The sequence below is a fragment of the Podarcis melisellensis genome (genome assembly GCF_964234715.1).
Source record: "Podarcis melisellensis genome assembly, chromosome: 9".
Lineage (NCBI taxonomy): Eukaryota > Metazoa > Chordata > Lepidosauria > Squamata > Lacertidae > Podarcis > Podarcis melisellensis.
The window spans coordinates 60,915,111-60,934,136 of record NC_138541.1 but is presented as its reverse complement, the minus strand read 5'-3'; the positions used below and the strand labels follow the sequence as shown (position 1 = coordinate 60,934,136).

At 43.3% G+C, this 19,026-nt stretch overlaps 2 protein-coding genes across 3 annotated transcripts in view; both read left to right on the top strand.

Moving 5' to 3' along the window:
* NWD2 (NACHT and WD repeat domain containing 2) overlaps positions 1–9,767 on the top strand; it is a 63,153-nt gene extending 53,386 nt beyond the window's left edge. For both annotated transcript variants that reach the window (XM_081924322.1, XM_081924323.1), the window contains 2 exons: positions 449–1,038; positions 4,361–9,767. In XM_081924322.1, the coding sequence (XP_081780448.1) occupies positions 449–1,038; positions 4,361–8,299 (4,529 nt within the window). In that variant the 3' untranslated portion in view covers positions 8,300–9,767. The remainder of the gene's footprint in view (positions 1–448; positions 1,039–4,360) is intronic.
* Positions 9,768–17,838: 8,071 nt separating this feature from the next.
* Positions 17,839–19,026, top strand: part of PGCKA1 (PDCD10 and GCKIII kinases associated 1) — a 62,883-nt gene continuing 61,695 nt past the window's right edge. Inside the window, exon 1 of the mRNA XM_081924607.1 lies at positions 17,839–18,033. The gene's annotated coding sequence lies outside the window, so the exon portion shown is untranslated. The remainder of the gene's footprint in view (positions 18,034–19,026) is intronic.

The window sequence follows — 19,026 nt, the reverse complement described above, 5'->3', positions numbered from 1 at the left end:
CCGCCGGAGCGGTTCCTATTTATCTACTTGCACTTTGATGTGCTTTCGAACTGCTAGGTGGGCAGGAGCAGGGACCGAGCAACAGGAGCTCACTCCGTCGCGGGGATTCGAACTGCTGACCTTCTGATCAGCAAGTCCTAGGCTCTGTGGTTTAACCCACAGCGCCGCTTGATTGTAATAATTGTGTGTAATTATTAATTGACTATGACCATGCCTAGCTTTTGTCTCTTGGTCATGGGGCTGAGCAACCAAGAGACAGAGAAGGCAATGCAGAGACTACTAAGTGCATCTATTCCTCCCTTGTGGAACCTTGTCACCAGCAACAGAATAAGGGAAGGGTTGGAGGAAGCTTAGGTGGTCCACTTCAGTTTTGAATGTGACGGAGCACTTTTCATTCTGTTTTGCATGGACTTTAGATTTCCTCTTTGCTCTTTTGTTCCCCTCCCAGCTATCGAAGATGAATTTGATTTCGCCTTAGGAAAACAAACCCCAGCTTTCCTGAAGAAGTGCGTTTGCTACATTCGGAAGATTGCAAACATAGAACGTTTTGTTAAAGTTCCCGAGATGGAGAAATACATGGATGTGTTTCATACGGGTGGAAAGTTTCTGCGGGACCCGGAAGCGCTGGAAAAACTCATCAAACTCAGGGATGAATTTGTTCCTACCATTGTTGCTTCATCAAATTTGAGAGTCTACACCTCTGTCACTCATTGCGACATCAAACATGGTTACACCCAAGAAGTGGAGAACCACTATATCGAAGGGCTTGGCAAACAATTCTACGAAGACATGGTGGATATAATCCAGGCAACCGTGCAACAGAATTTTGACATAGAGACAGACTGGCTGTATGATGAAGTCCTTCAACATTCCTCACTATGTAGAACCTACGCGTCATTCTATGAGTACAGATGTGATGCTAGGAATATAATGCACAAATACATTCTACCTAGGAAAATGGGCCACATTAACCCTCTTGTCATATATGGAGGACCATGCACAGGAAAAACATTTTTATTAGCGGAAGTGGCAAAGAAGGTAAAAAACACTAAAACACCTATGTGTATTTATTTTGCTGCTGTAAATTTAACTGCAAAAATACTACGTTTTAATTTGAGTACATCTATATATTTTTATGACAAGCTATCGTTATAGGTGCTCCTAGAGACTTCCCACTGTGATGTCCTATTCTTAGAGCAGCTTGGTACAAAAATTGCAGCTGCATAAATTCGTCAACACCCCCCCTTTTTCCTATGCTCTGAAGTTCTGAGGGTGGGTTGATCATCTTAGTGACCACATTCTTCATTTTGCTAAAAAATAAAAGTATGTTTTGTAAAGACATATTTGCTTTCTTTACATCTTTTTGAAGAAGGGGTACATTTCATCCCATATATAATATCCAGCAGTTTGTCAAATTGTCCTTCTTTTAATACTATTCTTTCTGCACCAAGAGGGACGCAGGTGGCGCTGTGTGTTAAACCACAGAGCCTAGGACTTGCCAATCAGAAGGTCGGCGGTTGGAATCCCTGCAACGGGGTGAGCTCCCGTTGCTCGGTCCCTGCTCCTGCCAACCTAGCAGTTCGAAAACATGTCAAAGTGCAAGTAGATAAATAGGTACCGCTCCGGCGGGAAGGTAAACAGCGTTTCCGTGCATTGCTCTGGTTCGCCAGAAGCGGCTTAGTCATGCTGGCCACATGACCCGGAAGCTGTACTCGGCCAATAAAGCGAGATGAGTGCCGCAACCCCAGTCGGCCACGACTGGACCTATTGGTCAGGGGTCCCTTTACCTTTTCTGCACCAAGAAACTCCTGAGTATGTGCTCATCTGGCACAGAAAATTCTTGAGTGTGTTCTAGGATGCCCAGTCAGTTCACATAAAGTAATATGCTGGCTTCTTATGCCTTAACGTTGCCATTTGTGAACTGAACGTTTGCCTAGGAATATATCCAGCTGTCCACCATGGCTTTCATTGAAATGGTTTTTCAGGAAAACCTGCGGGCCATTATTTTTCTCATCACTGAGAAACCCCCCTGATTTTCTATCGCAGGCATTAAAAATGCTGGCATGCTGTGATCCATCAATTTCTTGTGAGGGAGATGCATGTATAGACTTCCTCCGCTGTTGAACTGAGTACCTGCTCAAGCCACAGCAGATAAGAAAATATAAAATCCAGCTAGGCAGCCATACACTCACTTCATTAAATATGCAAGAATTACACTTCCATTGCAAACAATTCTGCTCTTGAATTGTTAGCAGCACTTTTAATGACTTGCCATATGTAACAGTGATAGAGGACTGGTTCCCATGCAACATTTGCCACTGTGGACAGGCTCCTGAAATCATTCTGGTGGAATGGTTAGCATTGGGACTGATCATCCACGTGGGGGTGGAGAGTGTTTCAGGGAAAATATATAGGTAAAAACATAATGTTTTTATCTGTATTGTATCTTTAGATTTATTGTTGTTCAATTCTAAATGGTTTTATTTCTTCTTATGATCCACCCTAAGAGTTGTTGTGGGACGCAGGTGGCACTGTGGGTTAAACCACAGAGCCTAGGACTTGCTGATCAGAAGGTCAGCAGTTCGAATCCCCGTGACAGAGTGAGCTCCTGTTGCTCGGTCCCTGCTCCTGCCAACCCAGCAGTTCAAAAGCACATCAAAGTGCAAGTAGATAAATAGGTACCGCTCCGGCGTGAAGGCAAACAGTGTTTCCGTGCGCTGCTCTGGTTCGCCAGAAGCGGCTTAGTCATGCTGGCCACATGACCCGGAAGCTGTATGATGGCTCCCTCGGCCAATAAAGCGAGATGAGCGCCGCAACCCCAGAGGCGGTCACGACTGGACCTAATGGTCAGGGGTCCCTTTACCTTTAAGAGTTGTTGTGGTTTTTTGCCACAGGGCAACCTATAAATACTGTTAAGAAGTAAATGCTAGTCAATTATGTGGTGGAAGTAGCACCACAAAGTGATTTTCCTTCTCAGCTTTCCTGACCTAAAATAACCTTGCACAATATAGTAAAGTCAATGCTTTGTGGAAATCATTTTGTAGCACATAAGGATATTTCCCCCATTTTTTATAATGTGAAATTTGAGGAAGGTGAGTCTTCCACCCCAGAAATAACCACGTACCTTAACTCTAATGTCCTACCACCACTTGGTTATCTTTCCTAAAAATTATATCTATCTGCATGAGTAAATGGATCCAACCCACTATTTTCAACATGACTACCTCAGTAGGATCCATGTAGAACCTGCCATTCGGTGAAGCCCTAAGTTCCTGTCTAGTTGCTACAATTTACACTGGCCAAACATGAATTCATACAAAGGTCTTGTATAGAATGTCCAAAAAAATTACTACATCTCTGACTTTTCCATTTATTAAAAAGAGAGAGAATAAAAGAGAAAGCCACATGATGTAATTAATTAGCAATAGCGACCTGCAGACCTAAACAGTATCCCTTGCAATATTCCTGTCGCTCATTTGAATATCACAGAATAGAATAATAATCATGTTTGCAGTCTCCAGCACCCAACTTTGTTCACCTGTTCAGTGGGCCAGCCAAATGGTGGGTTATGGCTTCCAAAGTTATCGGTAGGGAAAGTAAGAAGGTGCTAACAAAGTTGAAGTACTAGGGATAGAGCCACAACCTACCTGGTAGTTAGCTGTGTAGCATCTACTTCCATAGTAGAGTGGAAAACCCCAACACAGACTTACAGCGCACCTTGAATCAAAAGTAAGTCCTACTAAATTCACTGAGGCCCACTCCCAGGCAAATGGTTCACCCCAGACACTGAGGTCTAGCTCCAAGGGCCTTCTGGCAGTTCCCTCACTGTGAGAAGTGAGGTTACAGAGAACCAGGCAGAGGGCCTTCTTGGTAGTGGCGCCCGCCCTGTGGAACACTCTCCCATCAGATGCCAAGGAAATAAACAACTAGCTGACTTTTAGAAGACATCTGAAGGCAGCTCTGTTTAGGGAAGTTTTTAATGTTTGAAGTTTTATTCTGTTTTTAGTCCTCTGTTGGGAGCCGCACAGAGTGGCTGGGGAAATCCAGTCAGATGGGCAGGGTATAAATTATTATTATTATTATTATTATTATTATTATTATTATTATTATTATTATTTAACTAAGTCATACTCAGAATAGATCCATTTAAATCAATGGGCGAAAGTTAGTCATTGATATCACTGGATGAATATGATTTAGTTGGATATTACCCTTAAATCTGTACTACTTAATATTTGTTCATTAAGCAGAGTGGAACTGCTTTATGTCTGTCACATTGTTATTGTTCTTTCTTTATTGTTTGATTTGCATTAGCTCTGCTAGTCCACATATTAATCTATTTATACTTCTGCATTTGTAGGCTTATGCTTGGCTAAAGGAAGAAATGGGACCAGAATCTGACCCTGTGGTAGTTATAAGGTTTTTGGGATCCACAGAGATGAGTACAGATCTTAGGAACCTCCTTCAAAGTATTTGTGAGCAGTTAGCAATTAACTACCGATGCCTCATACAAAGCTACCCCAAAAAAATCCACGACCTTCGGGACTTGTTTATAAACCTTTTGAATGAGTCTTCATTTCATAGACCTCTGGTTCTGATATTCGATGCTCTAGAGCAGCTTTCGGATAACGATGATGCTAGAAAGTTATGGTGGCTCCCTGTTCATCTGCCCCGTTCGGTCCGAATTATTTTGTCAACACTGCCGAACAAACATGGAATACTGCAAAAACTGAGGTGCCTTATACACGACGATGATAACTATATTGAGTTGACTCCTAGGGACAGGAAGATGTGTAGTCAAGTTCTCAAACAGCAGCTGCTTCAAGTCAAGAGAAAAGTAACATCAGGCCAACAAATTTATGTCAACGAAGCTTTTTCCAAATGCACACTGCCCATGTTTGTAAATCTAACCTTCCGAGAAGTCCGAAACTGGAGATCTCACAAGGATGTTGATGAGTCTTCTCTCTGTGTTACTGTTCACGATAGCATAGAGCAGATGTTCTGGTCTCTAGAGACCAGTTGTGGGCCAAGGCTTTTGTCCCGAGCCCTTGGCTACATCACCATGGCAAAATCCGGTCTGAGTGAAATGGAACTGGAAGACATTTTAGCACTTGACAACACGGTTATGTTTGAATTAAACGAAAGCATCAGGCAACATAACCCTCTGAGGGTACCTTACATCTACATTGCAAAGCTGAAAGAAGGACTAACAGGCTACCTGATAGAAAGGCAAGTAAAAAACGTTACATTACTAGTCTGGGCAAACAGGCACCTGCAACTTATAGCCCAAAAGATGTATCTTCACAACGAAGAAGACGTTCACGAAATGCACACCGTGATGGCAGAGTATTTTCTGGGTGTTTGGTCAGGAGGCAGAAGGAAATCTCTTTACAGTGAAGATCAATATCTGAATGGTTGCCTTGACAGCGACAGTCGGAGCATGAATGATGACGAGAGGCACATCATGGACCAGACAAATTTCGATAGGCAGTCACCTGATCAGCCTTGGGTATTCCAGTGCAACCCTTTAGAGCCTGACATCTTTTTTGTCAACCACAGGAAAATGACAGAGCTTCTGCACCACCTCACACGATGTGGGAAAACAGATGACATGTTGTATGGTGTCATTATGAACTTTAGTTGGCTGTACACCATGATCAAAATTGGGCAGTTTGACAAAGCCCTCTCTGATGTGGAGTTGGCCTATAATTACTCGCAGGAAAAAGAGCTGAAGTTCCTTGCAACCACGCTCCGTGCTATAAAATACAAAGTGATGAAATACCCAGGGACTCTCTCCGCTGAATTGCAACAGAGGCTTCTTCCAGTTGCGAGCTCCTTGCCGAAACTGAGGCAGCTTCTTCTGGAATGTGACAAAGATGGCCCTAAATACTGCTCCATTGTTCCATTGCATTCCTCTATGGATGTGACTTACAGCCCCGAGAGATTGCCTTTGTCCTCCAGTTGCACTCAAGTGACAGAAATCCTGCCCACTTTTAATCCAAATACGGTCATTGTGGCTCTAGAAAACGGCTCCATCAGTACCTGGGATGTAGAGACCCGCCAGCTACTGAGGCAAATTACAACAGCACAGTCAGTGATATTGGGCATGAAGCTTACAAGTGATGAAAAATACCTTGTGGTGGCCACAACAAAGAACACACTCTTGATTTATGACAACCTAAATTCCTGCCTTCTGTCTGAGGTAGAGATTAAGGGATCAAAACACGGTGGGATTGGTGTAGGTTCTAGTTTTATAAATGGATTTACATTGTCGGTAAACCATGCACTGTCTTGGCTGGAAGCTAGCAAAGATGTTACAGTGATCGATCTACTTTATGGCTGGCCACTTTATCAGTTCCATTGCTGGTATGAAGTGACTTGTGTCCAGTGTTCCCCAGATGGAATGTATGCTTTCTGCGGACAGTACTTGAATACTGCATCTATATTCCATTTAGGTAGCGGAGACAAGCTGGCCACTGTGACCTCTGAGTTTTCCGGTGGCTTTGTCAAGTTCCTTCTTGTCCTAGATACAGCTCAAGAAATGGTGATGGTGGACAGCGAAGGTGGTCTTTCCATTTGGAACACAGAGGATGTCGCCAACCCCCAACTAACAGATGACTTTGATTGCAAGAGAGGGGACAGCGACTTTGTCAGCTTTGAACTGGCTGAAGATCAAAGTGCAATTTTAATATGTAAGGCCCTCAATATAGAACTTCTTGACACAGCCATGTGGAAAATAGTTGAAAAGTTTAGAGCGAAACATAACGAGCGATTTGTATCAGCTGTACTGTCCAAAAATGGGGACTGTATTGTTGCTTCTATTGAAAATACCTCTGCCATTTTTGTTTGGAGGAGAGACACGGGGCAGTGCATGGCCAGCTTACAAGAAATCTCAGGAAACATAGTTAGATTAATTAAATCCAACCATCATAACATGCTGCTATCCTTATCTACCAGTGGTGTCCTTTCTGTATGGGATATAGATATCATAACTGCTATGTCCAACATTGACAAAACAGGCAAGCCAATCCAAAGATTGGTCTTGTCTGCCCGGGGTGAAGTGATTTATACACTCGATGGGTCTGAAACTATACATAAGTGGAATTTTGGCACGGGGTTCATTGAAGCTGTGTTTAAGCATGAAAGCATTGTTGAAAACTGTGTGCTGACTTCCACTGGTGATTTGATGATTACGTCTGATGATAAATGCAGTCAGTATGTATGGCACACTGGTTCGGGTGAAAATCTGTTCCGTATCAACGGACAAAAGATATGTCAGCTCTTGATAACACACAACGATCAGTTTGTCGTCTCCCTCTGTGAGCAAAATGCATCAAGGGTTTGGAGACTGGCAACAGGCCACAGAGTTTGCAATATTCTTGTAGCCTTACAGAATGCATTTATAACTACCGCTAACACATTTGTCGTTGGAATGACAAAAAATAAAGTCCTGGCAGTGAGTTTGTGGACAGGGAGTATAACCAAGAAGTTCTGTTGCGATGATGGCATTGCCATCGTCGATATTAAACTGATCCCAGATTGCCCTGATATTGTAGTCTTCATAACATCTACTGAAACTGTAAACATCTGGAGTCTTACTGAAGAAGTAATTTGTAGACGTGTGCAACTGCCCAACACTTTCTTGAAGACTTTGGAAGATTTTGAAATATCACCCAACGGAAAACTGGGCATCATATCCCGCGGCGATGAGAATATCAACGTCCTTGATCTCCACAGTGGCAAACTTCGCGTTGTCCACGCTTCCGGTATCATCTGGAGGCAGAAGCTGTCTCGGGACGGCCGCTACCTTGTATACATTTGTTTTCGCACTGGTGAAGAGGATGATGATAATGGTGCAATCTCTATCTTGATTGTAATGAGACTAGCAGATGGCAAAAACATTGGTGCTTGTTCCCTTTACAAAACACCAACTTTCCTTGCTCTATCCCAGAGGCATTTGAACATCATTGTAGGTTTTGATGATGGAAGCATAGGCACTTATACTGTAGTGGATCGAGTCGATGCAGCGCTGAAAATTAAAATTGCTACTTCAAATAGCCGACAGATTTTCAGCAATGCAACACAAGTGATTAGACCGAAGTGTCACAATTATAATTTCAAGGTGACAGCAGACTGTATATGGAGGGAGTCTACAGAGGTATTTGCAAGAGACAGTCCCGTCACGGTGACAGACCCCGAGGCAGGTGAGGCAACTCCAACCAAAAAACACAACTATTGCTATGACAAAGTGTGCTCTGCCATAGATTGCAGAAGCCACGGGTTCACCCCTGACAACTGATCACAAACTAATAAGAAACTAGTTCAACAAATCTCTGCTTATCCCATTTATATTTTACTACCAACAAATTGGGAAAGAGCAAATTTAAAGCAAGTTTAATTCATGGCTGCAGAGTTTAGAAAGAAATATTCAAATATAAGGCTTCCTGCAATGCCTTGAGTGAAAATTTCTAGCAATATCATTTATTATGCCAACCTAAAACGTTGGAGGAAGAAAATGTTGTAAAGCTTTCTAACAAGAAATGAAACTACATTTCATATTGGAATGAGGTGGTTCAAAAATTTTAATATCCAGGTGGGCATAAGCCTAAATCTCTGGCTACTTCGAATTACTATCACGTGCAAAAAAAAAAAAAAAATTATCCTTCTGATGGTGCAAATGACAATGTCACATGTCAGTCCGGATGCACTCTGTAAGCTTTTGAAGTAGTAGCTATTTGTATTATGGGGGGAAAGGGGGGCAAGCACAATTGGGTCAGTAAACAGAACTCCAGGGTCTTGCTGATTTCATTCGGGTCAAATGCTTCATAGGAATCGCTGCCACTAAAATCAGTGAGACTTCACTTTGCTTGGATTGCGCCCATTATACAGAAAGAATAGAGAAGCTGAGCATTGTGTCCAGTACTAGTAGTACACACAGTAAACCCATTAAAACTAATGGACGTAGGTCCATTAATTTCAGTGGGTCTGCTCTGAGTACAACTTTGGTTGGCTACAACCCTGATAACCTACAAATCAAAGATAGGCACATGTGACACAACAAATCAGTCATAATAATAAACTGAAAGTTACAAATTTTCTACGTTTGGACTTCTATTCAAGTTTTTCTATTACAAATCATAGGAACTGCTAGATCATGTAAGAAAGGAACTTAACTCCTGAAATAGTGTTGTTTTCTGTCTCTTTCACACTGTATTTTAGTACTGTGTATAAAATAACATTTTCAACGAAAAGGGGCATTAAGAGTCAAACCCACCCACCCTGTTCCATTATATCTTTTGTTGTCATAAAAACCCGGTATCATTAGTTCTGTTGTCCCAAATATTCCAGTCCTTGCAGAAGTCTGAACAGGAAGCATTCAGAAATGCCGTGCGTCGCTCTTGATTCTCGTAGTGTTTGCCTTACTATCATCCTGTTCTTCCCTGTGTGAAACACAGATCAGATGACCAAATACTCTGGGACTAACATTACGCTTCTGTATGTGCTGGGGGGGGGGGGCGAGATTCTGGCTGCCCCAAAGGGGTCTTTCCTCTTCGACTTTCCAATGAATTTCTTACTTCTGTATACAGTGTTTATGCCTCTTCACTTCCTGCTGTAGGACTGTTCATGGCCTTTTAATAAAACTTTTATCAATTTCAAGGCAGAAATTGTGGGATACCCTTCTTTATTTCTGATTGCTTGGCTCACTCAGTTGAACCCAGAAACGAGCTACATACATTCTGACGCCCCAATCCACAGCTCTATTAAGAGGAAAGTACTGTATTTTTTGCTCTATAAGACTCACTTTTTCCCTCCTAAAAAGTAAGGGGAAATGTGTGTGCGTCTTATGGAGCGAATGCAGACTGCACAGCTATCCCAGAAGCCAGAACAGCAAGAGGGATTGCTGCTTTCGCTGCACAGCGATCCCTCTTGTTCTGGCTTCTGAGATTCAGAATATTTTTTTTCTTGTTTTGCTCCTCCAAAAACTAGGTGCGTCTTATGGTCTGGTGCATCTTATAGAGCGAAAAATACGGTGCTTGGAAGGTAGTGGCCTATTTTTCACACTTCTTATGGGAGATGCAAACTACATGAGCTGCCTAAGCCTGAATGGCTTGTGTGTGTGCTTGTGTATGAGAGTGGGGGCCTCATCCAGGCCTAATCACAGCTCATATGTATTTTAAAGCGAGAGAGCTAAATAACGCACGCATGAGCCATTCCTGCCAGGCAGCATTTTGCAGTAGAATATCCATCTCTAAATTTCAAATAACCTAGCCCTGGGAGCTGAGTCCCACCAGGATTTGTGTCACTAATTGACCACAACCACAGATTCATCACAGACAGACCATTCGTGTCTCCCATTCGACGACAACTCAAACTCAGTATTTTTCAATTCAGATACTTCACACATTCCACCGAGATTCATCAAGTGCTGAATTGTCAAGTGACGCGGGGTCAGACAGTGTACATGCAAGTGAGAACCAGCCCAATGATTTTGCTGCAAGTTCTTATATGATAAGCACACCAGCACAATGTTCAGCAAACTGAAACACAGAGTTAGCATTACAGGGGCATTGAGTTGGTGTAAGCAGCAGATCAATGGAGCCAAGAATTTAGGATCAGGGTGTCTGTTGTAGGCAGTTTAATGGAGCTGTGGAATGGTGAGAAGTTTGTTTTCCTTACTGCTTATCTTAAATGTGGCATGTCCTTGGCACACGTTTCAAAGGATGTGAATGAAACCAATTTGCTTGTATTCTTAGATGTGAAAACTGAACTCTGGCACTACTCGAGAGTAGGGTACCTGTTTGTTTAGGCTGGAGTCTGCCCTAATTACATATAAAGTGGCGGAAAGTGGCTTGATTTTTTCATTTATTAAAAAAGGGGAAAGGTTTCAGGAGTGGAGGTGCTAAACCTTTGCTCCCAACAACTATTTCTCCAGTGTCAATTCTTTCCCTTAACTGGGCTCTTAATACCAGTCAAGATACAAACACCTTTGGCAAAAGAGGTTAACTATAGGTGCATCCCCAATAATATACCCGTTGGCTTTAAAATTTGGACACGCGCAAGCCACGCTTTATGCATGTTTGGGACAGACCCGAGTTGAAACAGATGGGTCTGCCACAATCACTTCTGTTTTGAGTCTTAGTGACCAAATTTCCAGGAAACAAATACCTAAACTAGGGAATAACTACAGTGTGTGACTATTCTATGTAAAAGCCAATCTAGTATATATATATATCAAGTGACTTGAATGATTTTCCTAACTTGTTTGCAACCAATAGATCATATTGAATGTTTTTATGTAAACTTTGTATCGTTGGGGAAGAACTACCCAATCAGAGATTTATATTTTCATAAATGTTAAATTTAGTTAAATTTTGTTACAGAGTTGTTTAAATTAGAAATCTATTGCTGTCTTCAAACAATATACAGTCTTGTGTATGCATTGTTTGTATGAATAAATATAAACTACATAATGAAACTAGGGCGGGATTTTTTATTTCGAAAAAGCAAATTTCCTCCTGGTGTCGGTCCAGATGAGTAGCACAGTGCAAATGGAATTTCAAAGTTCTCTGCCGATGTCCCACAGCTTTGCTGACCAATGGCAACGAGCAGTAATCATCACTTAGTCTGAATAAAATCCCATTCCCAAGGCTTTGTAACTTGCTAAAATCATGGTAAGGTGTGAAATCAAATGGAAGGATTTTCAGACGGCTGAGGAGCACAGTTCCGAATGATACTCAATGAGTTCTATAAGACAGAGAACATGGCAGCTGGTTAGATTGTAGATGGAGGAGGTACACTTGCTCCTCTTAAAAAAAACCCTGGAACACTGGTTCAAGGTTAAGGTGAAGCTAAGCTCCCGCCTCCTGGACTATACAACTTTTATTCTTCCTGATCGAGCTACATTACTTTTCCGAGATAAATTAATGGCCGCCAGTTCCTCCTATGGAAAGAAAGTACTTCACTTAAGGATTGCAGTGGAAGGATGAATCTGCCCACTGTGTATTACACTACAGTAGTACCTCTGGATACGAACGGGATCTGTTCCAGAGCCCCATTCACATCCAGGAGCAAACGCAACCTGTGTCTGCGCGTGCGCAGGTCACAATTCTCCTCACATGCGCATGATGTCATTTTGACCGTCTGCGCATGCGTGAGCGGTGAAACCCGGAGGTAATGCGCTCCGTTACTTCCGGGTCGCCGCAGCGCACGACCCGAAAATACTTAACCCAAAGCTACTTCAACCCAAGGTATGACTGTAAAATGATCAGCTGTTCCCTGATAAAGATTTCTCTGGAAATCATATATACCTGGCTGGACATGTTGCAAATATAATAGCAATACATGGTTTTGGTACAGCGAGCCTTTTCCTTAACTTTTCAAAGCATTTCACATATGCAGTCACGACAATACCCTGTAAGAAAGCCTTGTGCTGTTGTGCCCATATTAACAAGAGCTAGTTGTGACTTGGGGGTGTTAGGGGAGAGTTAGTACCTCTGGTGGGGGACACATCGTGCTTCTTCTGGGGTATTAGTCCACCTTTGGTCTGCACCTTGCAGTCAGATCTCACCTGTGGCTCTTAGAAGGTGTTGGTGTACAACAGTGGCCGCACCACAGGAACAATTTCAACTGGTTGGCCAAACCAGGTAAGGGTAGCCAATGGGTCTCAAACCCTCAATGAGTTACAGGCGTCCTCTGCATGCAAAGACAGGCTCCAACAGATTGAACAGACATGGCCAATAGTGGGTCCAACAGTCAAAAATGTGGTTTCTGCACATGGTGGAGAGGGAAATGAGGGGCAGATGGGACACATCAACCTGGGAAGGTAGCCCTTCTTAGAAAAGGAAAACGCTGGTCCTAAACTTCTGCTACCTTGTGGTATATCTTCAGGAGAAGGAAAGGAAGGAAAGACTTGTTGTTGTTTAGTTGTGTCCGACTCTTCGTGACCCCATGGACCAGAGCATGCCAGGCATGCCTGTCTTCCACTGCCTCCCGCAATTTGGTCAAACTCATGCTGGTAGCTTCGAGAACACTGTCCAACCATCTCGTCCTCTGTCGTCCCCTTCTCCTTGTGCCCTCCATCTTTCCCAACATCAGGGTCTTTTCCAGGGAGTCTTCTCTTCTCATGAGGTGGCCAAAGTATTGGAGCCTCAGCTTCAGGATCTGTCCTTCCAGTGAGCACTCAGGGCTGATTTCCTTCAGAATGGATAGGTTTGATCTTCTCGCAGTCCATGGGACTCTCAAGAGTCTCCTCCAGCACCATAATTCAAAAGCATCAATTCTTCTGCGATCAGCCTTCTTTATGGTCCAGCTCTCCCTTCCATACATCACTACTGGGAAAACCATAGCTTTAACTATACGGGCCTTTGTTGGCAAGGTGATGTCTTGGCTTTTTAAGATGCTGTGTAGGTTTGTCATTGCTGAAGGAAAGACTACACAGATCCAGATTGGAGTCCCTAAGAAGGTTGGATAGTGTCTTGTTTGTATGCCACCATGTAGTCCAAGAGGTCTTGTCGTCTGGGCAGCCCAGGACCTCCATAGACACTGCCCAGGCTTGCAACCTGGAGAGATCACTTCAGTGCTGCTAATGCAGAGGTTTGGTTTCACCCCCGGAGGTGCACTCCATTGTCTTTCGAGACAGACGGATGCCAACAACACATGGTGGCTTGGCTAAGGCCACCAGAGAATTTATGTGAACTTCCCACTTCGCAACTCACAAATGGAACCACTGCAAACGTACAGATTTCAAAACGGTGGGTTGCAGTAGAGAACTGGATCTTGGTAGACTTAAGCCCAGGTTGATAGCAATGCTTCGCAGGAGGGAAAGCAGAAGAAATTGTGAGGAAGTCACATGTCAAGAGTTCTACTGCCATGAGTAGAACACCAAGCAGAGGCAAGAACCTGCCCTCCACCTTTGGAATACATTTGCTGTTGTGGCCACAATTATAATTTCGTTCCCCAATTCGTATGGAGGGTTTGGGTTTCATAATTTGGGAGGAAAGGTAAACAGCTGTATATTGCAGCTAGATGGCGCAGTTGACTTGTTTTCCCCTCTCTGAACACCTGTCAGGGCATATCCACCGCACAAGTAAAAGGGCACTGCTTACCTGCCATTGAAGTCAGTATTGAAGTACTTGCCATTGAATTAAGTACTTAACCTGAGATACCACTGTATTGCCATAGGGGAAAAACTATATTAAAACACCACAACATAACATAACAATTTAACATAAAAACACTATAGTCTGCATTGCAGGGGCTGGACTAAATGGGTCCCTTCCAACTCTACTATGCTGTGATTCTGTGAGAGAGAAGAACCTGGGAAAATATATAAAACCAATGCTAATTGCACCAACATCTGATTTCATGGAAGAAAAACCAGAGACAGGGCGTTGGTTATGGCAGGGGTCAGGAAACTTTTTCAGCAGGGGGCCAGTCCACTGTCCCTCAGACCTTGTGGGGTGCCAGAGTATATTTTGGGGAGGGGGGAAATGAATGAATTCCTATGCCCCACAAATAACCCAGAGATGCATTTTAAATAAAAGCGCACATTCTACTCAAGTAAAAACAAGCTGATTCCCGGACCGCCCGTGGGCCGGATTTAGAAGGCAATTGGGCCAGATCTGCCCCCGCCCCCAGCCTTAGTTTGCCTACCCATGGCTTATGCAAAGGAGCTCAATGTAGGCTTAACATTTGCATTATTACCTAAATTAAAACAACAGCTGCTTTTTTTAAACCCATGAGGGTAGAAGTTCCTTAGCCTACAGCAATGAACAGAAAGAATGGCTATGTGATTTGCAATTCTGTAGCCCTTTCTTACTCCACACTTGCAGTCTTCATTTTCTTCTCTCTCTCTCTCTCTCTCTCTCTCTCTCTCTCTCTCTCTCTCTCTCTAAATAATATTTTTATTGGTTTTCATTTTAACAAACATAACACTAAACATGAAGAAATAAACAAATTGAACAACTGTATCATTTTGCATAATGTTTGTACATTCAATACAGTACCGAAATATGGGATTTCTCCAATCCACCGACATTCCTCTACCCCCTCCATTATTTCATTCTTAAATCGTGCATGTCCAAATCATATTTCCATCCATTCATATCTATTTTTATCTATTATGATAGTATTGCAAGTGTTTTTTTAGAATCCTGCTGTTGTATTTACTTGTATACCATGCTTTGTCATATATGCAATAAAAGTTCCCCATTCATTTTCAAATTTGTTACCGATCCTGATTTCTAAGTCTACCAGTTAGTTTGGCCATGTCTGCATATTCCATCAACTTAATTTGCCAAAAAAAATATGTGGGAATTTCTCCCTCTTTCCAGCATTGGGCTTTCAATATTTGTGCGGCTGTAGTCACATACATGACGCGAGTGGCGCTGTGGGTTAAACCACAGAGCCTAGGACTTGCCGATCAGGTCAGCGGTTCGTATCCTCACGACGGGCTGAGCTCCCATTGCTTGGTCCCTGCTCCTGCCAACCTAGCAGTTTGAAAGCACATCAAAGTGCAAGTAGATAAATAGGTACTGCTCCGGCGGGAAGGTAAACGGCATTTCCGTGCGCTGCTCTGGTTCGCCAGAAGCGGCTTAGTCATGCTGGCTACATAACCTGGAAGCTGTATGCCGGCTCCCTCGGCCAATAAAGCGAGATGAGCGCCGCAACCCCAGAGTCAGGCATGACTGGACCTAAAGGGGTCCCTTTACCTTTACCTAGTCACATACATGAAAAGATTTTTATTTGTTTGTTTGTATTTCTCTTCCTATAATTCCTAATAGGAAGGCTTCTTTAATTCCTAATAGGAAGGTTTTTTAAAGGAAGGTTATTTTAAACATTTTCTTCAGTTCATTATATATCATTTCCCACAAAATTTTTATGCCTTAACACTGCCACCACATATGATAAAATGTACCTTCTACTTCTTTACATTTCCAACATTTCTTATCTTCTGATTTATACATTTGTGATAGCTTGACTGGTGTTAAGTACCACCTACACATCATTTTCAGTCTTCATTTTCTTCCGTCCGTACAGTGAAGGAGCTCTCATGCCATCTGCCAAAACCAGCACCCAAATTTTGGCAACTAGTCATGCAGAACTCTTACATGCCAAAAGGGTGCACAGGAACACCTCAGGCAGCCTAGCTCCTTGTGGGACGTGTGCACCTTGCTTCCTTCAATTGTATCTCTTTGAAGCTACAGTCCTTACCTGGAAGGAGGTATGTGACTGAAACCAATAGCACATAATTAGCAGATTAATCATTGCTAGGCTCAAGGCTGTGAAAGCCAGCCTTTGCTTCTCATAGGCTTGCCAGCTCTTCAATCACCTCTGTAGTTATGTCTTTAATAGCAATTTGATGTGCAGATCATAGAGTTTGGAAGGGACCCCAAGGGCCATCCAGTCCAACCCTCTGCAATGGAGGAATCCCAACTGAAGCATCCGTGACAGATGGCCATCCAACCTCTGCTTAGAAACCTCAAAGGAAGGAGAGTCCACCACCTCCTGAGGGAGACTGTTCCACCATCAGACAACCCTTACTGTCAGAAAATTTTTCCTGATGTTGAGTCGGAATCTACTTTCTGGTAACTTGAAGCCATTGGTTCGAGTCCTACCCTGCAGAGCAGGAGAAAACAAACTAGCTCTGTCTTCCATGTGACAGGCCTTGAGTTATTCACATGTGGTTACGTGTATACAGTGGTACCTCGGGTTACAGACGCTTCAGGTTACATACACTTCAGGTAACATACGCTTCAGGTTACAGACTCCACTAACCCAGAAATAGTACCTTGGGTTAAGAACTTTGCTTCAGGATGAGAATAGAAATCGTGCTCTAGCAGCGCGGCGGCAGCAGGAGGCCCCATTAGCTAAAATGGTGCTTCAGGTTAAGAACAGTTTCAGGTTAAGAACGGACCTCCGGAACGAATTAAGTACTTAACCCAAGGTACCACTGTACCTTGGGTTAAGTACTTAATTCCATACCACTGTACAGTGGTACGGAATTAAATACCACTGTACAGTGGTACCTTGGGTTGCAGACACTTCAGGTTAGAGACTAACCCAGAAATAGTACCTCAGGTTAAGAACTTTGCTTCAGAATGAGAACAGAAATCGCGCGGCGGTGGCACAGCAGCAGCAGGAGGCCCCATTAGCTAAAGTGGTGCTTCAGGTTAAGAACACTTGCAGGTTAAGAACGGACCTCCGGAACAAATTAAGTTCTTAACCCGAGGTACCACCGTACTATGATTTTCCACCCCACGAGTTGCTGATAACAGTCACAAGTCCAGGCTGGTGTTTTGTTTTGGTCACCTGACAACCCTACTTGCTGCTGGTAGAAATAACACACCCCAAAGGCACTTCTTGTCCCAGGGTCTCCTCATGTAAACAATGCCGGTGGTATTCTTTGGAAGGGAAATATCCAATAGAGACTTCTGACAGTGCTCTCCAATGCTACACCTGTCTACTCAGGTGTCCCCTTGGGTGGAAAGGAGATCATGGGGGAGCTTTTATTTCCATAGAGCGATGCCAAGAATAGTGGTGTTTCCAGTTCCTGAGCTCAATTCACCCAGCAGGAAGAGAGCTGTCGATTTTGTGACTTCCAGAGGGAGGAAAGTACCGAAAACACACCAAAGCACGGTCACAAGAACCTTGCTCCGATTGCTACAGAAATAGCCATTGTGTAGTAAAGCCATCACGTGGGCTGCTGGAGGTTTGTTCCCCCCCCCCCCGCCCTCCATCCTGCAGGAGCAATGAAGTTTGGCAGGTTTCCTAGCTTGCAGGTAAAGGGTTACAGAGTCTAGGAAGTATTAAATGCAAACTTTAAAGGCTTTTATTTTCATCTTCCGTCACATGACTCCTGGGTGCCCAATGACACTCGCGACAGTGTCTCTCATTAGGAGGTCATGCAAACTCCCGCCTGCTAAAGGAGGCATTTGTTACATAGTTAGCATTCAAATGCAGAAGCCGGGCTTAAGCTATGGGAGATCCTAATCGGCAGCCAGCTCCGTTTCCCCAAAAGCGCAGAAGCTGCAGGTAAGCGAAGCTCTTCTCTCTTTCCAAACTTCTGCCACTTTCCCTGCGAGGCTTTTGAAACTGAGACACCTGGCATAATGTTCTGTGTTGTAGCAGAAGGACTGTGATGCTACCTTCGGATAGAAACCTGTTAAGAGTTTCACCTGTTGCTGCAAGAAGCACTCTTGGGTTCTACTTTAAAGCCAGCAAGTACGTTCCTCTAGCCATCAGTGGCTCCAGACTTTTGAAAACTTCTCGTTTGTGCATTTCTTCAACAGATGGGTTGAGGTGGAATGGCGCTGTCGACAGGTGTTTATCGTGGGAGCAGGGCTACTCGTGCATGAAAGGCTTTTTGAAGCACCCACACAATGTTGAAAGCATCAGGTGCCAGCCTATATTTTCTGTCCTCACTCCCTGGCAATTTAATCCAGTTTTACCCTTGGGGTGGGATCTTGTAAAGTGGGGAGAATGTCCGTTGTCGGAGACCTCTGTGTGATACTACCGGTTTGCAAATTAAGCCCCAAATTTGGAGCTGAATATCAGGTTGACAGACTCCTGACTTTAAATTGTAACATGCATGGGGATGGGTGGCAATTGGTGGGAATTGTTTGGGGGGAAATAATATATATTTGGCACATGTCTCTCGAAAGTTTGTGATATGTTTTGTGTGAAAAGTGGCTTCGCCTATTGATTTCAAATTCCATGAAATTCAAGAGAATTCTTCTTACAATTGAAAAAGAAGTGAAAGCATTAAATGCATCTTTGCAAACTTGTGTGTGATAACAGATACACACTCTCTGATGAGGGAACATAGGCGAAAACATCTCGCATAAGAAGCTAGTGGCTGGGGGTGTAAATGGGATTTTAAGGAAGGCAAGTGAATAATGATAGAGTCTGAAAAAATTGCATGCTTCTGATTCTAAATCAGGTGGATGTACGAATGTGAACTTAGGCAATGATTGTCTTGAGTTGCTGCTGTCAAGTTCTACATGTCTGTTGAAAGAAGGACAATGG